This window comes from Loxodonta africana, chromosome 13 (assembly GCF_030014295.1).
Source record: "Loxodonta africana isolate mLoxAfr1 chromosome 13, mLoxAfr1.hap2, whole genome shotgun sequence".
Classification (NCBI taxonomy): Eukaryota; Metazoa; Chordata; class Mammalia; order Proboscidea; family Elephantidae; genus Loxodonta; species Loxodonta africana.
In genome coordinates, this window is record NC_087354.1 from 36,311,715 (window position 1) to 36,326,009 (window position 14,295).

Sequence of the window (14,295 nt, forward strand, 5' to 3'; positions counted from 1 at the left end):
ATTTTCACGTAAACTTGCCAAATTTTCTTATTAACTTCCAGCTTGAAATTATTTTAAAGTATAATTTCTTTATTCATCAAATAATTAACTCAGTTTTTCATTGGCTTAAAAAAAAAAAAAACTGGGTGGCAATGTATGACGGGTAAATCTGATATACAGGAGCCCCTGAGCTACCATATTCTCTCCTCCCAATCCAGGTCAAATGCTCAAGAGAAAGGAACACTTGGTGTCTCCATTTTCTCATCCCTTGTTTCTAAAGGAATAACCAAAAAAAAAAAAAAAAAACCCAAACCCGTTGCCGTCGTGTGGATTCCGACTCACAACGACCATATAGGACAGAGCAGAACTGCCCCATAGAGTTTCCAAAGAGAGCCTGGTGGATTCAAACCGCTGGCCTTTTGGTTAGCAGCCACAGCATTTAACCACAACGCCAGTTATTCTATAGTGACAATATTGTTGGACTCTGAGCCTATTTTTTTTTTTTCTGAGCCTATAATGAACATGGCAACTTATTGAGTCTTCCATTCTTCAGAGGTGAACAGAAGATGTGTTCTGATCTAGTAAGGGAAGCTTCCTCCCACCAACTGGAAAAAAGGGCTTGGGGAAAAAGGGAGTAATTCTCTTAAATTCTTCAACTGCCTTCTTCCGTCTGCCTATCATGTTTCTTTAGTTCTGTTCTCTCTGCCTGCCTTTCCCTTATTTCAAGCCCCAAAGAGGCTCAGCACTGCACGACACAGGCATTGAAAGAAATCAGTGAACGCTCTGTTGCCTTTATAATACATCTTCTACTGGTATTACTACCTCTATGGTCTAGATGAGGAAACTGAGGCTCAGGGACGGTAAGCGTGTTGTCCGAGGTGACAGAGCTAGCACATAAAGCAGTAGGGCACCCAAGCACACACTGCTTTCGCTTCTAGTTGCTTGGGAAGGGGCGGGATTAGACCGCTAAGGCCGCACGAAGGTTGAGTCCTTGGGGCAGGGGGCGTGGTGGGGCGTGGCGCGCCACGGGCCCAGCGATCCGAAAGCTGTGGGCGCACCTTGCGGAGCCGAGACTCTCCCACAGGTCGGCGGACCCAGCTGGGAGCGGACACGGGCGGGGGCTGAGCCCGAGGGCGCTGAGGGGAGGGCCCGGACCCAACCTCGGCGTGAAATGGCGGCGGCGGCGGCAGCTGTGAGAGGTGCCAAGCAGAGCTTGCGGGCCGAGCTGAAGCAGCGTCTGCAGGCGATGAGCGCCGAAGAGCGGCTACGCCAGTCCCGTCTGCTGACCCAGAAGGTGCGAGACCGCGCGGAGCCGGAACCAGAGCGGACCGACCCGCAGAACGCCTAGGCGGCACCAAGCTCTTGGATGTGCGCAGGCGCCGGCTTCCAGCGCGCGCACGTCCCTCCCAGCGTGCGCACGTTTCCCCGGCTCGCGCACGGTCCCGCCCTCCTTCGCGCCTACGTGTCTTCCCTGCTCGCGCACGTACCCCTGGCGCGCGCCCGTTTCTCCGGCTCAGGCTCGGCCCAACGCAGTTGTCGCTACGCTCCGACTCATAATGGCGGGGAGAGAGGGAGGTGCTGAGTATGGTGGTGCTAGTGGTTGATGGACATCTCCTTGGGAGGGGGGTGTGGTTGGGCAGACGGCACCTGTGGTGCTTCAGAAGTCCTTCGTTCAGTAATAGAGGGTGCTGAGGTGAGGCAAACAGGAGAGCAGGATGAGGGCAGAGGGTCCTGTGGAGGTGAGGGGTGGATCGCCTAAGCGCTGAGGTTTCTTAAATGAGTCTTCAGGTGAGTTAGGAGTGCAGCCATATCAGTAAAATGACCAGAAAGATGCAGTCACTTCAGAGCGGTGAACACCAAGAAAGATGGAGAGATTTGCAAAGGACTGAAGACAGATATTGACTGCATTTCGCTGAGCACATGTAGGGCTGTCTGTGTCTCAGCTGCAGTGCCTAGCATTTTCCTGTCACATAGTAGTTGACCATTAAATGGTTATTTTCATTAGGAGAAGAAAGGACTGATTTTCTTAGGTAGGCTGCCCGAGAAGGTAGGTATCAAAAGAGAGAAATTAGGGACATGAGCAAGATTGCCTTGTCTGTTGGTTAGATGTCAGTTTTGTTTCTAGGCCTTTCGCTGCCTGACTTGCTGTGTATTTTGTTTGTGTGATGTCAGTTTCCTTATCAGTAAAATGGAAGTCACATTCTGTTGTAAAGGCATCTACTGAAGATGTCTGAGAGATTAATTTCTGTTGGACACTAGAACACCAAAAAAAAAAAAAAAAAAAATCACTATCCCATGAATTTTTTTTCTTTGGAGCTACTGAGATCTGGATTTAATTCACTACTTACTAGTTTTGTGTGGCCTTGGCCAAGTCTCCTAATTACATATTAGTAATTCTGTTGGAAATCAGACTAGGAATCTATCTTCCCCATCATCCTGTCTCTGACAGAGATAACAATGGCAAGGGAGTTCCTTTCCTTGGTGACCGTTGAAATTACATACATCATAAGAATTACTTTATTATCCTCGTTACTCTATCATTAGTTTCTCAGCTTAAGTTTCCCATGGAATAAGGAGACACAGCAAATACACCCCCTCCCTCTACTTCATATATGTAGGTGTGCATGAATGAATTTATGCAAATGTTACTTTATTCATTCAGAATGAATTATTTTAGCTGTCATGATGAAAGTATTTCTGGGTGCTTTAGTGTATATGGAGAAATACACAATCGTGTCCTTTTTAGGTGCTTAAAATTTAGTTCATGTATTTTGAACACCTACTGTAATCTATACTTTGTTATATACTGGGGTTATAGGGCTGAAAAGATGTGTGGTGGTTGTTGCCCTAAAAGGAGCAGAGAATCTAGAAGAAGAAAAGATGTGTATGTAGAATTGCAGAGCAGCCCTGTATGATAAAGGTAAATACCAGTGCTGTGAGAACATAGCCTGGGGGAGAGGAAATGTGAGAACTTTTTATAGGGAAAAGTTAGAGATGAATTTTGCAGGACAAGATGTGATGGGAAAGATGAGGAAAAACAAGTGCAGGACTCATTTAACATGGACTTAGGAACTACAATGGCTACACTGGCAATCTGCTACTGTAAAGATTACAACCAAGAAAACCCTGTGGAGCAGCTCTACTCTAATACATGAGTTTGCCAGGAGCCGGAATTGACTCAATGCCGGTGGAGTTTTATTATTTTATTTGTTTTTTGGGAGCTACCCAGACTTGGATTTATTCTGACTTCACTGTTTATTAGTTTTGTGTGGCTTTGGGTAAGTCTCCTAATCTATCTCAATCTCTGATTTATTTATGAAATGAAATATTACCAGCCTCATGTAGACCTGTTGTGAGAGTTAAAGGGTATGTAAAGGAACGTATTCAGTGCTGTACATATTTTTGATACATTCTTTAACCCATTGCCCTCGAGTCCATTTTGACATATAGCGACCCTGTAGGACAGAGTAGAACTTCCCCAAAGGATGTCCAAGGAGCGCCTGGTAGATTTGAACTGCCCACCTTTTTTGGTTAGCTCTTAAACTCTGTGCCACCAGGCCTCCAATATATTCTTTAGGAAGAGTATATTGGCAGTATTTTGGAAGATGGGCTGGGGAGAGGAGAAAGACAAAAAGATGTGGAGACCAGTAAGAGGCTGTTGTGATAATTCAAGTGGGAGGTAATCAAGATGCAAACCAGGAAATAGGAAAAAGCAGGTAAACGGGAAACTCTCAGTGAGAATCAGCAGGACTTGGCAAGTGATTGAATAGAGGTCAGAGAAGACTGGAAGGGAAAGAGTCCCCTGTGATTCCACAATTCAGAGGTAGGGAAGATGGTGTTACGTTACTAGGTGCAAGGATTGTTGGAGTTGGGTAGATTTTGGAGGGGAATGGAGAAAATAAAGATGAATTCAGTTTGGTTTCTTTGTCTTTAGCAGATTAGAATTCATAAACTCTAGTTGGGAATAGTACCTACATAGAGGCAGAACTCTGATAGCAAGAGAGTGACAATTTAGAGCTGTATCAGAGGAGGAGAGAGAAAAATTAAGCAGATCCATTATCATTGGTATTAAATACATTTTATCCCATACAAACATACATATGCATACAAGAAGTAAGTTTTGCAACATAGTGTTTATTCTCACTATGTGCAAGAAACTTCTGTATTTTCTGTTTTATTCTATTTCATAACCACTGTTGATTTCATGACCAACCAATAGATCATGACCTGAAATATCAACAAAAAGCAAAGGTGAAAGAAATGTATTGTGACTACAACAGTGTTTTGCCATAGTGAGTGTTCAGCAAAGGTATTAAGTGATGCCCTTTTCCCTCTAATTAAGCAAAACCCATATTTATTCATATTGGCGGGGAAACCCTGGTGGTGTAGTGGTTAAGTGCTACGGCTGCTAACCAAAAGGTCGACAGTTCGAATCTACCAGGTGCTCCGTGGAAACTCTACGGGGCGGTTCTGCTCTGTCCTGTAGTGTCTCCATGAGTCAGAATTGACTTGATGGCAGTGGGTGGGTGGGTGGTGATTCATATTGGCACCTTTTTTATAATTTATGAATTTGTCAGAAAAGTAATAAATGTGTAGTAAAGAAATTCAAGCTTTTGCCATATCTTGATGCTTGGACTAAATAAGATGAGGAAATTGGTGCCCTTTTATTTCTTTTTTTTTCCACTCCATCTTGAAATCTCTGACACCTGTATTATTACATTATCAAGTTTTATGATATTCTGTAACTATAATGAGTCTACTGAGCATTTTGTGTGGCTGATTTATAAATTTGAAATGTCAGTAAACAACATATAAAGTATTTTGAATGCATAAATACTACTGTAGAATCAAGTTTTATGATTGAATCTGTAAGAAAAGGATATATAATTCTCTGTCACTAGATATGCGTAGCTTGGAGAGGAATGTTTAAGCATTAATACCAAATATTTTCTTTTTTATTCAGAATCTACCGATTGCCCAAAATGGTGCCATGTTTTAGCTTATACCTATTTGGACCATACTTATCTAATGTAACTCTTTGTTTTCCTAAGAGTTTCTAATTGCTTTTATTTTTTTTTTTGACAGAACAAGAATATGCTTTTATGATATCAATAGATTCTTAGTCATTTTTATCTGTTAGAATGAATCTTGAAAGCACTCCAACCCCCTGCTCCTGGTTGGTCTGGTTGCCTTCTGCTTCTTTGCACAGCCATTGCCCTGAAGTTCCTTTCTACTCTACTTCTGGGTAAGGGCTTTTTCTTGACGTCAGTACCTTCCTCTTTTTTGGATTCTTTTCTTCCTTTTATTTCCGCCCCCCCAGAAAATGTGTATGTGAGGTAAACTTTTTTTTTTTTAAATAATTTTTATTGTGCTTTAAGTGGAAGTTTACAAATCAAGTCAGTCTGTCACATACAAGCTTATATACACCTTACTCCATACTCCCACTTACTCTCTGAGGTAAACTTCTGAATACTTTAAAAAGTATTTTTAAAATACCTTTTTAAACATGTTAGAAAGTGTCTATATTTTACCTACCTTCATATTTGTTTGCTAGTTTGGATCCCAAATTTCAAATTATTTTTCCTCGTTCTTTTTGGTACCATTGGCCTCCACTCAGACTGAACACCAGTGTCTTTGTTTGTCTAATGTATCTTTGATTATGTCTTCTCCTTTGGGATTTTCTGGAATCCCTGTTAATGAAATAGTAAAAAATCCTAGACTGATTTTTCTATTTGTTGACATTTTTTTCCCCATTTCTTTCTTTTTCCTGTTCTAAGCCTGTCTCTTGAATTGTTCTAATTTTGGCAATTAAAAAAATTTTTTTTCAGGTTTTAAAACTTTATTTACATATTAAAATTTGCATTCCAGTTATTAAAATTATTAAAATCATTTGAACAACAAAAAAATGACACTCTAATTAAACTGTAGTGTATACCCGCAGGACGCCTTGGACTAGCTTTGCTTTTACTCTCTCTATATTATTCACTGTTATCCCACCCAGCTCCTCCCTTCGCCAACAACCAAGTTCTTTTCCTTCCCGGCCAGCCAGACAGGCTAATGGGAGGGGCAGGTGCAGCCTTCGTTGTCAGTAATTCTTGCTTCTTTGATGTGAAAAGGGGTAACACAGTCATTTAAACTTGACCCAGCTTTTTTCTTTGCATCTTACAAAGTTAAACAGCTAAAAGAAGGAAAATAAGAAGGCAATGCTGTGGAATGTACAGTGCATATCGGTGGTGTGGCCTCATTGAGATTTGCCTGCTTTGCTCTCCTCTTCGTTTCTTTTGAAGGCAGTGGATTTTTCTCTTGCGTTTCTGTGTTCTTCAGTTTCGACTTACCAAATTTCTCAATTTCAGCCACACCAGGTTTGTCAGACATGGTTGTGGAGGAAGCCAGCAAGGCTCGAGCAAAGGGAGTCAGTCCATATGCGCAGCGGCCGCTGAGATGGCAATTTTAATTTCCAGTTATTACCAAATGTTCTGCAGTTCGAATCCACCAGCCAGTCCTTGGAAGCCCCGTGGGGCAGGGCAGTTCACCCTGTCCTGTAGGGTTGCTGTCAGTTGGAACTGACTCGATGACAGTGGGTTTGGTATTTGGTATATTCTGTGATTGCTTCTTTTTCATCACAGCCTGTTATTGTTTTATAGTTGTGGTTATCTTGAATTTCTCTGAGAAAACTAGAATTTTAAGAAACATTCTCTGTTCTCTGCATTTATCTCATATTCCTCCTGGGTCATTTTTGTTTATTTTTTATCTTCTATTTTGTTTTTTAACTCTGTGGGGCAGTTTTACTCTGTCCTGTCGGGTTGCTGTGAGTCAGAATCTATTCGGTAGCAATGGGTTTTTGGTTTTATTTTGTACTTCCAAAGTTTTTGGTGATTCTTTATTATCTGTATGTATGAAAGTGTGATAAGTAGTGGGATTTCCTTTGCCTTTTGTAGTCGCTTTGGGATTCCATGGGAAGAATGGATTCTGCCTCCACTACATCTGTATTCTTTGAGTGTGGTGATCTGCTTCTGTCTTGTCTTAAATACTGTTGCATCAGCTCTGTGTCTCACAGAAATTAGTCAGATCTCTATTCTCTTGTTCTCAGTGCTGTAATGGATTTTCTTTTTTGTGCTTCTTTACTGTCATATAAATGAGATTTAAGGAAAGATTTAATTCAGTTTAACACTGAATTTTAACTGATGTTTGTAACTCCTTAGTCAGCTCTTATTTTCCTTATTCAGCTTTCAAGAGAACAAGGAAGATATTTAAGTTTCGCTACTTCGGGTGTCAAAACCTCAGGTCTGCCCAAGGTCTGGGTTTCATTTTCATTTGCTTTACCTATTTCAGGGTTCAAAACAACTTTGTAACTTACTGCCCTGTCTACATAATTTCTGTGTGCCTTTTTATTAGGAATAACTTGACTGTATCTTTCTGCCAGTAACATTTCGAAGATGCTTTTGCAGTACTTTTTCTTCTTAGCTCTGAGAACAGGAAAGAATAGAGGAGGAAGGGGGAAACAAAGGTCTCGGTAAGCTCCTGAGATTGGTACTGTTCTATGCAGGCAAAGCTCATAACCTGCCACCTGCATGTAGAGAGTCTTTACCTCTTAAGACCTCCCATTGTCTATCTTTGTGAAAATATTAATATCATTTGAGTAGAAGAGGATTAGAAAACAAGATGAGGGTAGGTAGAACGAAGAGAATTATAAGGCATGTCCTTTATCTCCGAGGAACTTACAGTCTGATTAGAAATACTACATTTTAAGGCACATGAAACAATAATTAGTTAAATGTCAAGTGGTGTATTAACTGTAAATGGAATAAGAATTCTGCAAAAGTCAGGAAATGTAGGGCTTGAGTTAGGTTTTAAATGGGCTGAATTTAGGAGGAGAGAAACCTGACAAAGCAGTAAAGAAGATGGTGGGAGCCAAGGTTGAGAATCAGAATAAAGCGGAGAAACTAGGAGAACCACATGGGATGACCGAAGTCTATTTAAGTGGATAGATGGGGATCAAGCCTGGAATTCCTGAGATGGACAGCAGGTCCCCACAGTGACTTTCTAATGGATATTTTACACCTCCTAGATAGACTGGGTATGGAGAGAGATGTAAAGGGATCAGAGAGGTAGGTGTTAGATTCAGAGCTACAGGGAGTCTGCATTTTCTGACCCACTACACCACTCTGCCTTTTTGGGATGGGAGGATAAAAAGTTGGAGACGGCTGGGCAAGAAGCAAAAAACTGTTAAGGGGATCACTATTTTTTAAAAGTGTAACCTTGGAAAAATATGATTGCCATCATTTCCCATTCAGGTGATTGCCCACAGTCAGTATCAAAAGTCCAGAAGAATTTCCATCTTTCTGAGCATGCAAGATGAAATTGAGACAGAGGAGATCATCAAGGACATTTTCCAACAAGGCAAAACCTGCTTCATCCCACAGTACCAGTTCCAGAGCAACCACATGGAAATGGTGAAATTAGCATCACCTGAGGAAATTTCTTTGCTTCCCAAAACGTCCTGGAATATTCACCAGCCTGCTGAGGGCGAGGTTCGGGAGGAGGCCTTGTCAACTGGTAAGTATTATGGTGTTAGAACTGACATATTAGAACATTGTCAGACTGTGTTGTTAGACCTCTGATCCACCTTTACTTTTGGGTCAGTGGGAGTTGCTTTTCCTATAGAGACGAATTTGTGTTCCACTTATATTCCAGGACACTCACATTACCTCAATGTAATGCCTTCTGTAAACTATGAGGCATAAACTATAGTAATAGTAAGGCACCAAGATATTTTTGCCTTAGCCTAGGCTCTTACCCTAACCCTGTGGGTTGAATTCTGCATTTTTCCCTGGATAATCTTACTGTTTCTCATGGTTCCAGTTATAGTCTGAATGCTAATGAGCTCCACATTTATATTTCTAGCTCAGATCTGTCAACTACCTTCCTGACATTTCTGCTTGGATATCACAGGGGCATCTCAAAAACAGCATGATCCTAACCAAATCGTATTCTCCTCAGCCCTTACTCCCATGTGTTCATCTCAATGTATGGCAGCACTAGCCACCCAGGTGACCATGCCAGAAATCTCGGGGTCATCCTTGACTCCTCTGTTGCCAAGTCCTGATGATTTCACCTACTGAATATTTATTGGATCTGCACATCTGTTGCTGCTACTGGAGTCTAAATTACTATGGTCTCTTGCATAGGTTACTCTAAAAGCCTCCTAACTCTTCTTCTCGCCCATATCTTGCATACCTTCTCCTCCCTCTCAATCCATTATCTACCTAGCAATTGAAACACTATTTCTAAAACACAGATCTGACCACTACTCTCACCTTTTTGAAGTCCTTCAGTGATTTCCTGCTGTCCTTAGGTTGAAATACTCCTTAACAAGGCTCTTCCTGTTCTGGGCCCTGCTTCTCTTCCAGTTTCGCATATTCCTACTCCCCCACTTCATAGTCTGATTTCCAGCCCCTCTGATTGTCAGTTTCCCAACCCCACTTTGCATTCTCTAATGCTGGCCCTTTATCCATGCTATTCCCTGGCCAAACACTGCTTGAGAGATTTTATCATTATCAAGCTATCAAAGAGCTGAAAATAAAACAAGCTTAGGGTACCATCTGATAAAACATTACCTCAAACCTGTCTTACAGGTGTACATTTTTGACAAAAACTTAAATGGTTGCGAAGAAATTCCTTCTCCCAGCACAGTTGTATGCAGTTTTCTTTTTATGTTCTGTCTCCTTCTAATATAACATCATAACCTATAAAACCAGTAAGATCAGGCAGTGGGGACAGGGTCAAAGGCTCATTGTAGTAGGGGGATTCTACTTTGCTACTTTAACTTTTCTCCATATTATCCACTCCTGAGCTTTATTAGCCATCTGGACACCAAAAGCACATTGGATCCACCTCCCCGATGTCCTGCATCAGTAGACCAGACGAATCCCAGAATTGTAAAACACCATTGTATCTTCAAGGGAAAATACTGTGAGCATTTAAAGACAATGAGACAGTAATGGAGTGCAGCGTATCCTGGGGTAGCCCAGCCTTACTCATAAGGAAAGACAGTACGTTGTGGGCTCTGACATTGCTCACCCTAATGCAGCTACTTCTCCAGACTAGAAGGCTTAAGGGTGAAGGCCAGGCTACTTTCCCAATTCTGATAAACTCTGTCTTGACAGCGCCTCCAGTGCTTTTGTCATCTCCATAACGTCCCTGCTCATTGAAGTTCTGCTTAATCGTTTCCGGTAACCAGCTCCTCCAGAGGCAGCCCATCCCTTTGTAGAACATCTCTCTAACCCTTCTAGAACATCGACCTTAGGTTGAGCTAAAATATGTCACCTTATACCTTTATCTATTTGTTCCACCTAAGTGCAACAAGGGGAAGAGTAACAAAGAAGTACAATCTATCCTCTAAGTTGCACTTCCTGGTTAGGATAAACTCAGTCCGAATAAATGAGCTATATCATTTATATGCGGTTTTTAGCACATCACTTACAACCTAGGAGTGATTCAGTAAATGATAACATTATGAACTTCAAGCATGGAAGGCAGAATTAATCAGTATATGATAAACTGATGATTAGCTGAGCATTTAAAATTTTGATAATTTCCAACATTTTCTGAGCATCTACTTTATGCCAGACACTGTTAGGTCTAGAAAGATATGGTCTTAGATCTCAAGGGGCTCACAGTCTAAATGGGGAGGCAGAAAATGTATGTAAATAGAATAAGTATTCCAACCTGCAATATATGTCAAATGTAAGTGTCAAATGAAAAGATACAGAATATGAAGAATATAGGAGTTGAGGACTTGGGCCTGAAGTGAAAAACGTCCACCCCAACATTGTTTCTTTTTATTTCTCCTCCATAGCATTTATCCAAGCTGATTTGTGACACTAGTGGCTTTTCCTCCACGTGTTTTTCTTTGAAGATATTTGCTATTTGGGTTGCAGAGGGAAAGGGGATTATGTCTGTAGTTTCTTGTGGTTGCCGTCTGGGGGGGCTGATGCTCTCCGTTGGGGTTTGTAGCAGTGTTCGAGTAGGCGGTCTTTGCTGTTTGTTATCTCCCAGCATCACACTCTGCACCGAGGATTTTTACCTGCATCAGCAGCTTGAAATGTGGCAACTTCAGTGCCGAAGCATAGATCTAGCTTCACAGCGTTTGGCACAAGCTGATCAGAGCTCAGATTGGCCTTGGCATAGCTATGCACCCTATTTATCTTTCTAATTTGCTTATACTCTTGCAGCTTAGAAGACAGTGAGCTTTGGTGTCCTCAGTTGCAATTATAAGTTCCTAAGCAGAAATTTTCACATAGGATATTCTTGTATCATGTATAAGGCAAAATAAACAGATTGTTAGAAGAAATAGAGGGGCCACCTGTTCACTGGACCTACCCTCAAAGTGAGGGCTATTTAGGCAATTAGATTAGCCAGGAATCTTCCCATTGCGAGTACATACTAATCTGATTCAATTTGGCTTAAGCAAAAATGGGATTTGATTGGCCCAATGATTGAAAAATCCATAGAAAGGCTAGCTTTGAGTATGGCTAGATCAATGCCATTAGGACCCAGTCTCTTTCAGCCTTTTGACTCTGCCTTCTTCTGGGTTAGCTTTATCCATTGGTGCCACATGGTGGCTCTTGGCACCTCTGGGCCTCACAGCATCCTTACTGCTAGCAGTTTGAACAGAAAAGAGCAAGTAATTCTGTTTTCTAACAGTCCCTGTGAAATCCTAGACCTGTGTAATTCTCATTGACCTACATTGGGCCAAATGGCCATCCTGTATCAATCATTGGCCAGGGAGAAAAGATAAGCTGACTGGCTTAGGCTGGAGCATATGTCCACTGCAGTTCTACCCATATCAGTGAACTGAGAAGGGGGTAGGAAAAGCAGGTGTTTCCAGAAGAAGGAAGAATGGATACTGGACAGTTCATCAAAATTCAAATTCACCTACGCTGTCAGTCATTTCTGAAATTCTGTAGAATATAATAAGCTCTTTGCCGTCATAACTTTGTCAGTGCAGATTTTTAAAATTTTTGAATCTCTGGAGACTTTGGGAATTCATATCTATGTATAGATACCTGAAAGATAATTTAAATAATGATCACAATGAAGACTTTCTAGTCTTCAGCCAAAACTTTTTAGTAATTGAATGAAGCAGTGTCAAGGACAGAGTCTTTGAACACAACGTGGACAACAATCTTACAGGTTGTTCATGATCAGTACTTTTCAGGGGGTTAGGTTGGGTTCATTGAAAGTAATTTGAATTAAATTGACCTCATTGCTTTCTTTAATAGGGTTGCATAGCATCTGAAAGAATACAATAAAGATAGATATAAATTTCATCAAGGCATTTGACAGAATCATGATACCCTTGGAGATGATGTTATTATGTGCCATCTAGTAGATTCTGAGTCATAGCGACCCTATAGGACAGAGTGGGACTACCCCATAGGCTGAAGTCTTTATGGAAGCAAATTGCCAGGTCTTTTTTCCCCCCACAGGGCGGCTGGTGGGTTTGAACCACTGACCTTTCGGTTACGTGAGCAGAAATGTGAAACACACAAAGAGAATGACAAAAATGAATTTAGCCAAAGGCTTAACAGTTGTGCCACCAGGGCTCCTTTACTCTTGAGGATAGTTAAAGAAATTTGGATTAGGTCATAATTCTTTATTCAGAAAATACTTACCAAGCAGCTATTTTGTGTGAGGTGTGATGAGGATATAGTGGTGAACAAGATTGATCTGGTCCTCACCTTTGTGGAGTTAATTAGCATGCTGCCCTCACCGAGGCAGGTTTGTGTGGGCATGTCACAGGGCTCTCTTGTTTGTGCTGTCCTGTTCAGCTTTTTGTTGCCACTTAGATGTTCCACTGTTCCCTTAATGTCAATGTATCTAAATTCATTCTTATTCTCCTTGTGTTTTCTACATTTCTGTTAAAATACGGTAATTCTAGTAGCCAGTTTGAACAGAGTTATCCTTGTCTCTTTCCCACCCATCCAGTTATCAAGTATGATCACAGTTTTCTTTGTAATGTTTTTATCACCCATCTCTTTCTAGTTTCAGTTTTGGGGAATCCTGTGTCTGTGATTTTAATTTTTCATATGTTTTCCATTGGAATAAACTTTAAGTTGGTTTCCTGGCCAGATTAAGTTTCCTAAAATACCTTTTTGCACAGGTTAACTACCCTGTTCAGACCTTTCACTGTATACTGGATAAGTTTTTATAGCTGAACAGACCCTGGTTCCTGCTAGCTATTTGTTGCCAAAAAGGGATGTTGGATAAAATCCAAAGGTTCAGACCACTCTCAGGACCTTACTTGTCTTTCTGCCTTAACTGTTGCTCCTTTCCCAGACAATCAAGTTGTCAAGCAATGAAGAACATGGACTTTGGGAATCAGATAACTCTGCATTTAAATTTTAGTTCTGCCACTTACTCGCTGTGAATGTGGGAAGGTCGCCTAACTCCTTTCAGTTTCCACTTTATGGCCCATAACTGGATATAACGAAACCTGCATCATAGATCTGTTACGAAGCTTAGCTGTGGTAGTGTCTGTAAAGAGCTTAACACATACTAAGGGCTTAGGAAAGGTGGCCTCTCACTGCCGTTGTGGCTGCTGTTGTATTTGCTGCTGTTGAATTATCATCCAAGAACACACTTTGTGCGTTACTGTGAAAGTGACTCTGCTTCTCCTGTTTTTCCAGGCTCACATGTCTCGTGTGCTCTTTCAGGTCAGTACCTTCTAGTCTAGTGCTGAAGATCATTGGCTTAGGAGTCAGCCTGAGTTCACATCTTGGCTTTATCACTTGATTACATTACCTGACATCACGAAGTGCAGATGTCCGTATCTGAAAATTGGGGATAATAATAGTACCCACGCTCTGTATTGTTGAGAGACTGAAGTAAAATTCTGTATGCAGAGTACCTAGCACAGTCCTTCCTGTGGTTGGAGGTCAATAAATTATTATTAGTCAGTGTAATTACCTTCTCCAAACCTTCTCTGACTGTCCTCAGTATACTGGTTCCTTCTCTAATTCTCATTCACCTGGTGCTTAGCATATGTTCCCGTGGTTTATTATTTTTCCTTGCGGGTGTATTTCTTTTCTTTCCTCATAGGCTTAGACTCTTTAAGAGCAGAGACCTTCTCCTAAATCATTGGTATTTTTGGTGCCTAGCACCATGTGTTCTACATACAGATTTTCAGTAAAAAGTTCTTGAGGTGAAGCCAAAGTTTATTATGAATTCATAGAATGTTTATATAAATTAATAGATTTTTGAAACTTTATAGGAAAGCTGCATTTTAAAAATCATTATAAACATGTATATCCA

The 14,295-nt window shown here is 41.1% G+C and overlaps 2 protein-coding genes across 14 annotated transcripts in view; one reads left to right on the top strand and one right to left on the bottom strand.

The window, feature by feature from the left end:
* Nucleotides 1-1,038: 1,038 nt before the first annotated feature.
* Nucleotides 1,039-14,295, top strand: part of MTHFS (methenyltetrahydrofolate synthetase) — a 61,778-nt gene continuing 48,521 nt past the window's right edge. Inside the window, exons 1-3 of one of the 13 annotated variants that reach the window (XM_023552975.2) lie at nt 1,100-1,273; nt 8,274-8,535; nt 13,671-13,697. In XM_023552975.2, the coding sequence (XP_023408743.1) occupies nt 1,151-1,273; nt 8,274-8,535; nt 13,671-13,697 (412 nt within the window). In that variant the 5' untranslated portion in view covers nt 1,100-1,150. The other 12 variants (XM_064267208.1, XM_023552968.2, XM_023552969.2 and 9 more) reach the window with 12 other exon arrangements.
* On the bottom strand, nt 5,312-7,203 carry LOC135227260 (thymosin beta-4-like). Its single transcript, XM_064267209.1, has one exon. It carries the CDS (start codon nt 6,352-6,354, stop codon nt 6,142-6,144), a length of 213 nt encoding a protein of 70 aa, XP_064123279.1. The 5' UTR covers nt 6,355-7,203; the 3' UTR covers nt 5,312-6,141.

Excerpts from the sequence above, each read along its gene's own strand:
- LOC135227260 (XM_064267209.1), bottom strand. The coding sequence starts at position 6,354 with ATGTCTGACAAACCTGGTGTGGCTGAAATTGAGAAATTTGGTAAGTCG.